This window comes from Rana temporaria, chromosome 4 (genome assembly GCF_905171775.1).
Source record: "Rana temporaria chromosome 4, aRanTem1.1, whole genome shotgun sequence".
NCBI lineage: Eukaryota > Metazoa > Chordata > Amphibia > Anura > Ranidae > Rana > Rana temporaria.
Genome location: NC_053492.1, coordinates 158,777,496 through 158,789,843, shown reverse-complemented (window position 1 = coordinate 158,789,843; position 12,348 = coordinate 158,777,496). Strand labels below are relative to the sequence as shown.

Genomic DNA, 12,348 nt, shown 5'->3' with positions numbered 1-12,348 from the left:
GCACAAGCCAGTTATCGGCTCTCTTCTTCTCAGCTCATGCTGTCAGCATGAGGAAAGAAAAACTGATAACAGACTTGTGTTTACATCTGTGATCAGCTGTCATTGGACACAGCTGATGACAAGGTAAAGGGCTGCTGTGATTTTTTTTTTTTTATAAAGTTGAAAATTGTTTAAATAACTATTCGTTTTTTTTTTTTGACATTTGTATCCCACTGAAGAGATTTTCAAAAATTCCTGTCATGTAGACATGAAGTGAAAGGAAATCTCTCCACAAATGGGAAATCCCTGAAGACAAAATCTCCCAAGTTGGGGCACAGGTGGCAATAAAAAACAAAACCAAGAAAAACTGACTAGGGTTCTAACTACTCACATTCAAATATAAAAACATTGGAGTTTAGACACACGTTTAAATTATGGCCAATTGTTGGGCCTCAATGAATAAGTGACACCAAAGAGACACCCTTCTGTATTTGTTTTTGTGTATGTTGATGTGATTTTGATGTGGATTGATAGAAACCTAGACAGCCTGTGATCCCACAAGAGTATTTATCTAGACTAGTTATTTATCTAGACTTTGACCACCTTTTTTTCCCTTGTAGTATGTATGATTATCTTCCCTTGTAAATCATGAAAATAGATTTGCTATCCAAGTTGTTGACATGTGCGGAAAACGTATTATTCATTTTCTACTAGTTTTACAATGAAACAATGCTTAGCAGCCAGGTTGACAATAGACTTGAAAAATTTACAGCTGACATATAAAATTACTGAGATTCTTCTATAGTCATTAGGAACAAATGTTTCCTGACAGCTTGATAGGACTTTTTGGCAATATCTGTTCTGCTTTGTGCTAAGCTCGTTTTTTTTTAATGGGACTATAAACAACCGGATTTTCACTTGAAAATCCTTTTTTAGCCATTGTATCATTTGGATATATACTTTAAATTAGATTAAATTGTTTAGTCTATAATAGTTTGTGGCGTTGTATACTTCCCCGAAAAGGCAAGTTTGGTGTGTTTTTTTGTTTGTTTTTTGTTCATTTTTCACCCACTTCCTCTTATTTGCCTTTGTAGTTTGAGGACAGGGGTTTTCTGAATATTTAAGCTATTAGAATCAGGAGGCAGAACCTACCTCACTTCCGTCATACAGATAGTGCAGCCAGCCATGAGTGACGTTAAAGTGGATGTAAACCCGATTCATGACCTAGGCTCATCTATCTGTAGTGTTTACTCATCTCTCGCTAAAGCCCAGAGACCCGTGTCTTTCTTCTATTTTGATCCTCTGTTATCAGCATGATAACTTCTGACAAGTTCTCAGAGATGGGAAATAAAACCAGCCTGAGATTTGTGTCGGGTGGGGTGCTATAACTAGTTTAGCAGAGAGCTTGTCTGGTCACAGCACAGCTCTGAAAGTATCTTCGTTTCTCTGCTTATTGGGAGGAGGGGGGAGGGGTGGTGTGCCTTTCCTTCAATCAGTTGTCACACGTTGTAAGCCAAGAATCCATTCCTACAGCTGAAGGAGGAAGTAAAAGTTCTAACACAATGCAAGAATTCTAAAGAATATAGCAAGCTGAAGACAGCAGATATACATGTAACACTTATGTAGGGAGATTTGTTTCAGGTATAGGAGAACCTCTCTACATAAGGTATAGGAGAGGGTTTACATCCACTTTAAGAAGGAAGGTCATAAGCTGATAGACCTACTTCCTCAATGTGCATGGTGCTGCAGCACCAAGCTGGGTGACAATGCTGCCAGAAATTCACTGCAGACTACTCAGTGTTGTCCCTCTGTTGGAGAAAGGGGTATTAACTGTCAGGACTACCAGGTATTGGCATCAAAATAAACCGTGAACAGCACAATTTGTCTACATCGTTTATAATATATGAGCAGCTTTTTATTGATTAGTTGTACTTAATGCTTTGTCTTCCCAGAAATCCTAGCTCTTCTTTTCATAACTGAAAGGGGGAAGTTTTCTCTTAAAATGGTACATGTAGTTAAGAGTTTTTTTATGTGCCAAGTTATAAATACTTTTTGTATCATTTGGGTATATACTTTTTTTTATATATTGGTGGAAATTTACCTGGGCAATCAGATATTTGTTTGAAATCATTTAAGCACATTTCTGACAATAAAACTGATTATATTTGTTAAAATATTTAGGTTTATTTAGAAATCTAGCATTGCAAGAAAATATGACATCATGTTTTCAATTTACTTTAGGGCTCTGGAGCTAGCAGTGAAACACAAAACACATGTCGATACCGTGTTGGCTTATCGGCAGAAATACCTGGAGGATTTTGGTAGAAAAGAAACCAACAAGAGATTTCTGCAATACGCAGAAGGCGTAAGTAGATTCCACCCAGATAATTTTTTTTATTAATCAATTAAATATTTGTAGAGCAGCGACAATATATGCAGAGCTTTATGTATTGTTCATTCACATTATTTCTTACCCTCATGAAGCTTACAATGTAAGGTCCCTTTCTCGCATATTTGTGTCTATTTTGACAGGAACCACTTAAATTGATATTAAAATCGTTTTTATTTTCTTGTTTAAAAATAACTAACGTTTTACTTACCTGTTTTGTGCAGTGGTTTTGCACAGAGCAGCCCAGATCCTCCTTTTCTCGGATCCCTCGCCGGCGCTCCTGGCTCCTTCCCACTTCCCGAGTGCCCCACAGTAAGCAGCTTGCTATGGGGGCACCCAAGCCGAGCCCATGCTTTGTGTCCATTCAGACACACAGCTATGGCTCAGCCCCGCCCCCTTTCTCTCCTCATTGGCTCACTCACTTTGATAGCAGCAGGAGCCAATGGCGCCCGCTGCTGTCTCAACCAATGAGGAGGGAGAGTCCTTGGATTTCGTGGCTCTTGTGCAACATTCCTAGATCCAGATGGGGCTCAGGTAAGTAATAGGGGGGTTGGGGGGGGGGAGGGCTGCTTCACACAGAAGGTTTTTTATCTTAATGCATAGAATTCATTGAGAAAAAATACCTTCTGCCTTTAGAACCACTTTAACCTACCAGCATATCTTTGGAGTGTGGGAAGAAACCAGAGTGCCCAGAGGAAACCCACATAAGCACAGGGAGAACATGTAAACTCCACGCAGGTAGTGTTCTGATTTGGATTTGAACAGAGGACCTTAGAGCTGCAAGGCAGGCTAACCATTAAAACACTGTAAGACTTAAGCTGAACATAGACGGTTCGAATCTCAGCTGGTTCAGCAGGGACTAGCCGAGTTTGGAACCATGTATGGGCCGGCACATTGTAGCGATTGATCAACTTGTGTACAACCAGGATTTTTATGCGATTATTGCTTCCGGTACGGCTCCTGCTGCCCCCCCCTCCCCTGCCAGGAGAACACAATAGCTCCGCTCTGAGGGATTTTCTTTCCTGCAACCCGTGATTGCAGGAAAGCAAACTCTCCATCTACGACTGGCCTAATACACTGCCCTATAAAATAAGATCTCTATGCAGTAAACATTGCTGGCACTGCCCACACGTGAGACGATGTTTATCCATTGAAAACAATGGACACAAATAGCCAAACAGAATTCAAAATAATTCACAGCTACCCCCTAAGTTTCTGAAGCAATTACTTGACTTATATGTTTGGCGTTCTGTTAAATAATGTGGGACCAATCATCACATAACCAACGATTTTTTGAAGGCAGTAAGATACATTAAGGTAGTGACACCAAACATTTTGAATGGGCTGAATTTGCACCACACCAAAACTAGGTCATGCCCTACTTTTGGAAACTCCCTGCAACCCCATTACATGGTACTTCTGTATCATGTGTACCATTGCAGGCAAACGCACTGCATTTGGGGTGTCATTAAGTTAATATTGACACCCGCTGCAGTTTGCAACTGCAGTGTTTATTGAATGCTGTGTACGAAACGAGCACCGAACGCAGGTTCCCCCCCACCACGGTCACAGTTTGCAGGAGAAAAGCTTACTGCTAATTGAGGATCATCACAAGGTAGGTATTGGCTTTTTATTTTACTGGCCACAGGTTCACTTTAAACAGTAAATTCTATAATGTTTATTTCTCATCATGCACTACTTTGTTCCACCCTTTCTTAAATTGAACATCTTTCTGTATTAAGTATTAAGTAATGTCTCAATTACAGTGATTCCTCTATTCCAGACCTTTATCAGGGCAACCTATCATCATCTGTACTGATCGAGTCACATTCTGTCACAAGTCCAGAGTGATATCATTTTATCCCCCACTTCTCGCATTTATACGGCTCTAATCTTCCATCTTTAATAAACTTTCTATTCCGCTGCGGAGTGCTGCAGTAATGGAAAGGTTATCTCTTTGATGTATGTTTAGTTCACTGTGCTGGATGCTATAAAGATCTGCTAACTATTGACTTTCCTGAAATACTCCCTCATGTCATTGGGCCTCAAACTCCTCTCACACTTTGCTGGGACAGCACTCTTCCTTCTTCTGTGCTACAACAATAAAATAGAGTATATATAAATTACAAAATCGAAGAGTGTACAGAACTACTTGTGCAAAAATTAACTTCAATATCCAATACTTCAATTGCAAATCTAATTGGTAAAGCTCAGTCTTGTTCTATATTTTGGACATTAATGCATATTTTATTTATATATTATAAATGATTCTCCACAATAAATTACAGAATACAAAAATTGAATAAAGTCACAGTTTGTATTTAAAGCTGAACTCTAGGGAAATACAGTACAAATACATCTAGTAGTAGAAAAGCCTCACTGCGGGTAACACTTCAGATTAATAGTAACTATTGTAACAAAAGCTGCTTTTTTATTTTTAATGGGCTAGTTATTAAATGTTTTTGTTTTTATTTTTAGCTAGTGATCTGCTTTAAAGTGTATCTATAGCCTTAAAACTTGTTTTTTCGCTATTAAATAGAGTAGGAAAGTGTTAGAACCCAATGTCTGGATTTCTGTGTCCCTGCTGTCAACCTCTAAAAAGTTAGAAATGTTTAAGATGTATATGAAATATTTCAAAATTGCCGCAGGCAAGCGGGTAATATGAGGAACCATTAGGTGTGTCTACTCTCCAGCATCTACCAAACACTGCAATATCAGTCTTGCGTGGTCTTTTAAAGTATTTCTAGTATAATTACCTGATATTCGTGTATAGAGTATATGGTCATACCACTATTCCCTGCTTAGGCACAGGAAGCTGAGTGGGGAGGTACTGTGACAGCTTACAGTGGAGCACAGGGAGAACCTCTTTAGTGTAATAAGGGCCTTTGTATAGTCCAGTCTGCAGGCAGATGACTGAACCTATAATAGGAAATAGTGGCCTCATCATACTGTATATATAAACTCTGGGCCAGATTCACAGAAGAAGTACGCCGGCGTATCTACTGATACACCGGCATACTTTCAAATTTGCCGCGTCGTATCTTTAGTTTGAATCCTCAAACCAAGATACGACAGCTTCTGGCTTCGATCCGACAGGCGTGCGGCTTCGTACGCCGTCGGATCGTAGGTGCAATACTTCGGCGCCCGCTGGGTGGAGTTTGCGTCGTTTTCCGCGTTGGGTATGCTAATTCGCTTTTTCCGGCGATCCACGAAGGTACGCGCATCCGTCGCATTCTCTTACGTCGTCGCTAGTCGGCTTTTCCCGGCGTATAGTTAAAGCTGCTATTTCGTGGCCTCCGTGAATAGGAAAGGACGTAACTCACGTCTACGTTCAAAAAATGACGTCGGTGCGACGTCATTTTGCGCAGAGCACGGTGCGAAATTTCAAAACGGAGCATGCGCATTTCAATGGGTGCGGGGACGCGCTTCATTTAAATGAATCACGCCCCCTACCCAATTTGAAATACAATAGAAATACACTGCTCCGCCGTAAATTACGGCGCAAAATCTTCCTGGATTTGAAATTCCGCCAGGTAAGATACGGCGGCGTAGCGTATCTCTGATACGCTGCGCCAGGGCAAATGTCTCTGAATCTGGCCCTCTGTATTTAGCGTTTTGTCGGAAATGATTATTTTTGGGGTTGTAGGGTAAAATGACAGGCATTTTTATACAATTATAGATATCTTTGCAGCTCTGGTGCTTATAGTTGCTGCCATTGAACTCTTTTCCATTCATCTCCACTAAGGTCGGCCATACACGGAGCAAATTTCTTTCTTGCAACCATGGGTTGCAGACAGTGTTGATGCATATTGATGTGAGCTGTTTGCTAGGGGTTAAAGAAGACGCTAGTGATAATCGCAGGTAAAACCTGGCATGCTGGTCATGCCCAAGTTAATCGATCAATAAACTTGGTACATTCAACCTGCCTATACATGTTTCAGCAGGAACCGGCGGAGATTGGAACCGTTACTGTTCTGTTTTATCTTGGTGTCATAGGATTCTTAACTGAATGATTTGTGACTGACAACAAATGTGAGGTGATTAGTAGTGGAAGCTGACACAGCTGGTCCATTGTTTTATGTATGTAGTGTCCTATCAGCCGCCTTCCAAAAAAAAAAAATTGAAAATAGGTGTACTTTTCTAAATTGAGTATTTTAACTCGTAATAATTTGTAATTCCTCTAAAAACATTTGCTTTTTTTGTACTTTGCACAGGTTGAAGTAAACTGGGAAAAAATCAAAGCCAAAATTGAGATGGAGCTTGCGAAAGAGAGAGAACGAGGTTCTGCTGGGCCAACCAGGAGCAGTGTGTCCATGTAAACTTACAAAAACCTCATTTACAGTCTGCCAAGTGAACAAATGTATACCAGTTTAAAAAAAAGAAAATAATCTAATGGAGTGGTTTTTCAGTGACATTAGAAATTGACAGCAGGCATATGTTCCCTGGTGACCACAGAACATGCATCCACTTAGTAGGTTTAAAGGTAACATTCCCAAAGATTGTTGGTCTTACCACGGTTCTTCCCTTTTAATGATCCGGCTATTTGACATACTAAGCAGTCTAGGTCCCAGTAGCTTCATTTGCCTGCACCCAGGCAGGAAATATTTGGAAAGTAAATAAAGACAGCCATGGGAGCACAAAACCCAATGTTGACCAGTGAAAAGGTTGATTACACCTACTTAGCTGAAACTCTGGTGGAGGTTTTTTTTATAATCCATGTAATGCTACAATAAAATAGCTTTACTCTCTTAGCTTCAAATAATTCTCCACACATGGTCAAACATGTTAGGGCCCAATGCTTAGCAGTAAAGTGTAATTATCACAACACAAGGCCATGCGTTCAACACGCTACTGTATTGCAGTGCCATTCATTTTCAAGGCAAAGCTTTAAGGTAATGCACAAGCTTTGTAGCACACTGTAAAGCAGTACAGTTCATTGCATTGGAAGAAAAGGTGCATGTTTTTTGTTCATTTTAGTGGTTGGTAGCCCGTTCAATTGAATAGGCTGCCATAATGCAACATGCACTAACAAAATACACCAAAACAGCATGATGTGAAAAGGGCTTTAAGGATTCTTAGTTCAACACCTTGGCCCCTTGTAAAGGAACTCCTGAATGTGTCATGTATTTTATGCATTTCATCTAGATCTACAGCCACATCATGGGAACATAGAATTCATCTGGTCTCATTTCAAAAAACTTTTATATTACTTAAAGAGGAGTTCCACCCAAAAATGGAACTTCCTCTTAACCCACTCCTCTCCCCCTTACATGCCACATTTGGCATGTAATTTTTTTGGGGGTGGAGTGGGGGCTTCAGGAGAAGGGGACTTCCTGTCCCACTTCCTCCTTCCGCCGAGGGGCTGCTAAGGCGATACGTCATATCGCCTTTTGGCAGCCCCTCCCTGTAGGCGATCGCCTGGGACACGTGACAGGTCCCAGGCGATCGCCTGTCCAATCAAACAGCGCAGCGACAGGCCACGCGCGCATGCGCAGTGCCATTCACGCATGCGCAGTGGGTGACGGCCGTGAAGCCGAAATCTGTCACGGCCGGGTGCCCACAGTGACAATGAAGACGCCGGCCGGGCAGGGGGGAGAATGCTGAGAGCAGGGAAGTGTCAGTTTATTAAAAGCCAGCAGCTACACTTTTTGTAGCTGCTGACTTTTAATAAACTTAAAAAATGGGTGGAAAACCCCTTTAAATATAAAGATAACTAAATGTTTGCTGGGATATCATGTTATGTAACAGATAATTTGTTATAAACAAGTTTTAAAATAAAGTAAAATGAGAGAATATGGCATATAATTGTATGATCTATAAGGAATCCCTTAAGTTGTATTATGTTTTTGGCCCAGTCTTGCTTGTTCCTTTTATTTTAATATTTTTTTTTTTTTTTACTTTTACAACATGCAAACCTTAAATGTTATTTATGAATATGTATATTTTGGACAGAAGGTATTTTTGTACTTTAACTACAAATAAAAAACATTTAAACCAAATGTTCCACTGCTATCTATATAGGACTATTTTATACACAGTATTTCTTAAAACAAAATCATGCAGGGCAAAAAAGTAAGTTGATTGCAATGGTGGTTTCTACAGGTGCTTATTTTTACTTTCAGTTCATTACCTAATTGCTGTGTTCACATAGGAAAGCAAAGTGTCAAATCTGGTATTTCTGAGTACAGTAGAGCATTTGACCCATTCCCCTTCTCCCAAGTGACAGCATTGTTGCTTGACCATTGACAGCTCAAGCACCCAGTTCTGTCACAGAAGGGCAATATAGTCCTAAGCTCTATTTAAGCTCCAGGTTTTGGCCTCCTTGTGGGGAATGGGGGAAGAGATTTTGAGTACCCATAAATACACATACAAATAAAATGAAACAAGACGTACTGCAATTTTGGTTTGTAGCCTAATATGTAATGCAAGCTGATATTTTATGCTAAAGAATTAAGCATCTCTTGGCACTTCTGCCTGAGGCAGCATTTCCCAAAGCTACATTAGTCAGGACAAAGCTTTTGGTGTCTAAATGCTACCCGTACACATGTCTGATGAGAGCTATCATTCCACAAATACGTTTTTTTCTCAGAATCTAAAACCCTGGCACCCTCAGAGCATAGAATCAACATTCATCCTTTCGTGCTTGGTATTGGTAACCAGTAATCTACTCCTGTTAGACTCTTTTGCACATAAATACAGATTTTAGCCTTTATCTCCTATAGTGACAATACAGTGAGTATAATCAGTGATTCTACAGGAAACACTGTGGGATTACTGGACAGGCAGTCAGCCAAATGCCTAAAAAAAAATTGCTTAGTTCTCCGCAAACTTTATTTTAGACAACTTCAGTTATGCTCCTAAATCTTGTAAAGGTTACCAAATGACACTTGACTTTAGCTCAGTAAAATTGTACTTAAAGTAAAACGAAATGCAATTGTTGTTTTATTTATTTTAGATAGTTATAACTCCTACACTGTAAGTTTTTATTGTCCAATTTGGTAGAAATGGTAAACATGACAAATAGGGTAAATCTTCCTAATGGGGGCCAGACAACAATGACAAAAAAAGCCTAAACTGTCTAATCTGTCCCTCTCTAAGCGCTTAAAAAAAACTGGCTGATCCTGCCTGGTTCTGCCCTCCCAAATATAAACTAACCACAGTTTATCATGGCTGTTGAGCCCTGACACCAAGGTCAGTTGACATGCCTTCGTCATCCACAGCTCCCCCCCCCACCTGCCTGTCAACTCCGTGTGTTTGTGTGAGCCTTCTCCGCACTCCCCCTCCCCTGCTGCTATTGGCACTAAAGTAAACTTAAAAAAATGTCCCTGCCAGACTATCTGTTTTATTTAGCAATACCACAGTGTAAGTTTTTTTTTTTTAAACAAAGCCTCTAAATACCCTTTTCAGAGGCTGGTCACGTGACTCCCAGTTGCTACCCTCCTCTGATCCAGGGCTACAGCATGAGGGGTTGAGCGGCCAGCACAGCGGTCACGTGACCCCCTTGGCTGACATCAGAGGGAGATGTCGTGACAGGCCTGAAGAGCTCTAAAATAAAGGTATTTAGAGGCTTATATTAATTAATTATACAGTGTGTTATGCCTGGATACAAGACACTTTAAAGCGGGGTTTCGGGCATAATTTTCATTTTTTTTGCAAGCTAAAATGAATCGCATAAAACATATTAATAGCTCCCCAATTGTTCCAGAAATCATTGCAAACACTTGTCTTATATCCGCCAGCTCATGTTGTGGCCGTATCCATCATATGTGTGGGCATATGAAGCCCAGTTCTCTTTTCTTCCTGGTTTTCAGGGAGAGGTGCATGCTGGGTGATTTTTAGGCACAGTAATGCCCGGAGACTCCTGGGAAATGAGTGTCGTCATTTCCCAGGAGGCAACGGGGTCTTAGGGCAGGAAGTTGACCGCGGACTAGGAACTAGGCAGATTACGAAATCTGCCTAGTAACAGCCAGATAGAAGTGAGTAAAAAATAATAATATATATATATATGTCTGCATGTGTTGGTATGTTGAATTGTATAAAAAATATACTGAGCCCTGCTTCACACTATTGCGATGCAGGAACCAGTGCAGGTTCCCGCATTACATGTCCCTCGCATAACATACAGGAAAGTTCAGGGGAAGCTGAAAAAAATAGAAAATAATAGAAAATACAGCGCTCCCTAATGGTGACTAAACACAATACAAATAAGTGAAATACTGAAAATGCATCTAACCTAGCAGTAAATGCAATATTATGAATATAAAGCAGCAGTGAAAAATTGTGCGACAACACAAACGGATCCAAAATCGATCTCCTCAATTTTGACAGCTGGAGGGTGGATGAAAGTAATGCGAACGAGTGGAAACGATCACCTCACTCACAGCAGGTATCTCGTACAGTACCGAGGGAAAAAATACTCGCATAGCATAATATTGTATGCACAGAGTTTAATGTAAAAAGAATCGGATATACTTACAAAAGCATCTGAATAAAATCACATATAAAAACAAACAGCCGGCCATCAAGCAGACACCCGTCCTATGGGCGAAGACGTCAGCGCGTCAACTTCCCGATGATCGTTTTGTCTCACAAAGACATCGTCACAGGGGATCAGGTGACGCATCGCATATAAAGGAAACAATGGGAACCATGCCTCAATGTGACTTTGAGACGACGGAACCACGACAATACGATCAAACAGAATCTCCAAATGGAAATAACCATAATGGAGAGCTGTGAGATATAAAGTGAATAAAAAATAAATATCTCACAGCTCTCCATTATGGTTATTTCCATTTGGAGATTCTGTTTGATCGTATTGTCGTGGTTCCGTCGTCTCAAAGTCACATCGAGGCGTGGTTCCCGTCGTTTCCTTTATATGCGATGCGTCAGTGCGTCACCTGATCCCCTGTGACGACGTCTTTGTGAGGCAAAACGATCGTCGGGAAGTTGACGCGCTGACGTCTTCGCCCATAGGACGGGTGTCTGCTTGCCGGCCGGCTGTTTGTTTTTATATGTGATTTTATTCAGATGCTTTTGTAAGTATATCTGATTCTTTTTACATTAAACTGTGCATACAATATTATGCTATGCGAGTATTTCTTCCCTCGGTACTGTACGAGATACCTGCTGTGAGTGAGGTGATCGTTTCCACTCGTTTGGATTACTTCCATCCACCCTCTAGCTGTCAAAATTGAGGATATCGATTTTGGATCCGTTCGGATTTCCCGCATCCATCTTCCTAACGACCTATTCCAGTCCAGAGTGTGTTTGACTTCCAGGCCTATTTAGCCTGTGTTCTGGTAAGCAGGCTTGTACTTCTGGTGAAGGGACACGTGTGATATTGGTGCCATCATAGGCTTCTCTTCACGTTTCTGTTCTTGTGGAATCACTTTTGTTTGAAGCATATCAGGACTTTCTTTTTCCTTTTTGCTGCCATTTAGTTGTTGGCAATTGTACTTTTATATCATCTAATATAAAATCATATGGGTACAAGTCTGTCACTTAAATGACAGACTTGAAATTTACAAGACAAAGGCAACAAGGCAAGGATAGAAAGTATAATGGGGTACAATCATAAGTTCTCTACCTTTTTCTTACCAGCTGTGTGGTCTAATACCCTGTACAGAATAAAGCAACATTTCTTTCCTTCACATCCTTTTTATTTCCTACTTTCTATTGATGGCACCTGTATTACACTTATAGTGAACTTATTATCAATTTTAACAAAAATAAAATATAATAAGTTACAAACGTAAAAGACTTGCCAAAGGAGAAATGCGGGATGAAATCACCTGTAGATGTATATGGTACCTGTTTCTGTGCCCTTGCTGTTTCTTTTTTGTGACCTGCAGGTGTACCTGATCATCAAATATTACAGCCCCCCCCCCTCAACTTGGGGGGTAAAGCCAGTTTATTTCTTCTGTTCAGTCTAATTTCCAACCTATACAGAGTGGATGGACAAATCTGCAGTTCCAGCT

At 40.5% G+C, this 12,348-nt stretch overlaps 1 protein-coding gene across 2 annotated transcripts in view; it reads left to right on the top strand.

Moving 5' to 3' along the window:
* IFT80 (intraflagellar transport 80) overlaps nt 1-7,557 on the top strand; it is a 225,091-nt gene extending 217,534 nt beyond the window's left edge. For both annotated transcript variants that reach the window (XM_040349275.1, XM_040349274.1), the window contains exons 19-20: nt 2,221-2,344; nt 6,583-7,557. In XM_040349275.1, the coding sequence (XP_040205209.1) occupies nt 2,221-2,344; nt 6,583-6,687 (229 nt within the window). In that variant the 3' untranslated portion in view covers nt 6,688-7,557. The remainder of the gene's footprint in view (nt 1-2,220; nt 2,345-6,582) is intronic.
* The last annotated feature ends 4,791 nt before the right edge of the window (nt 7,558-12,348 follow it).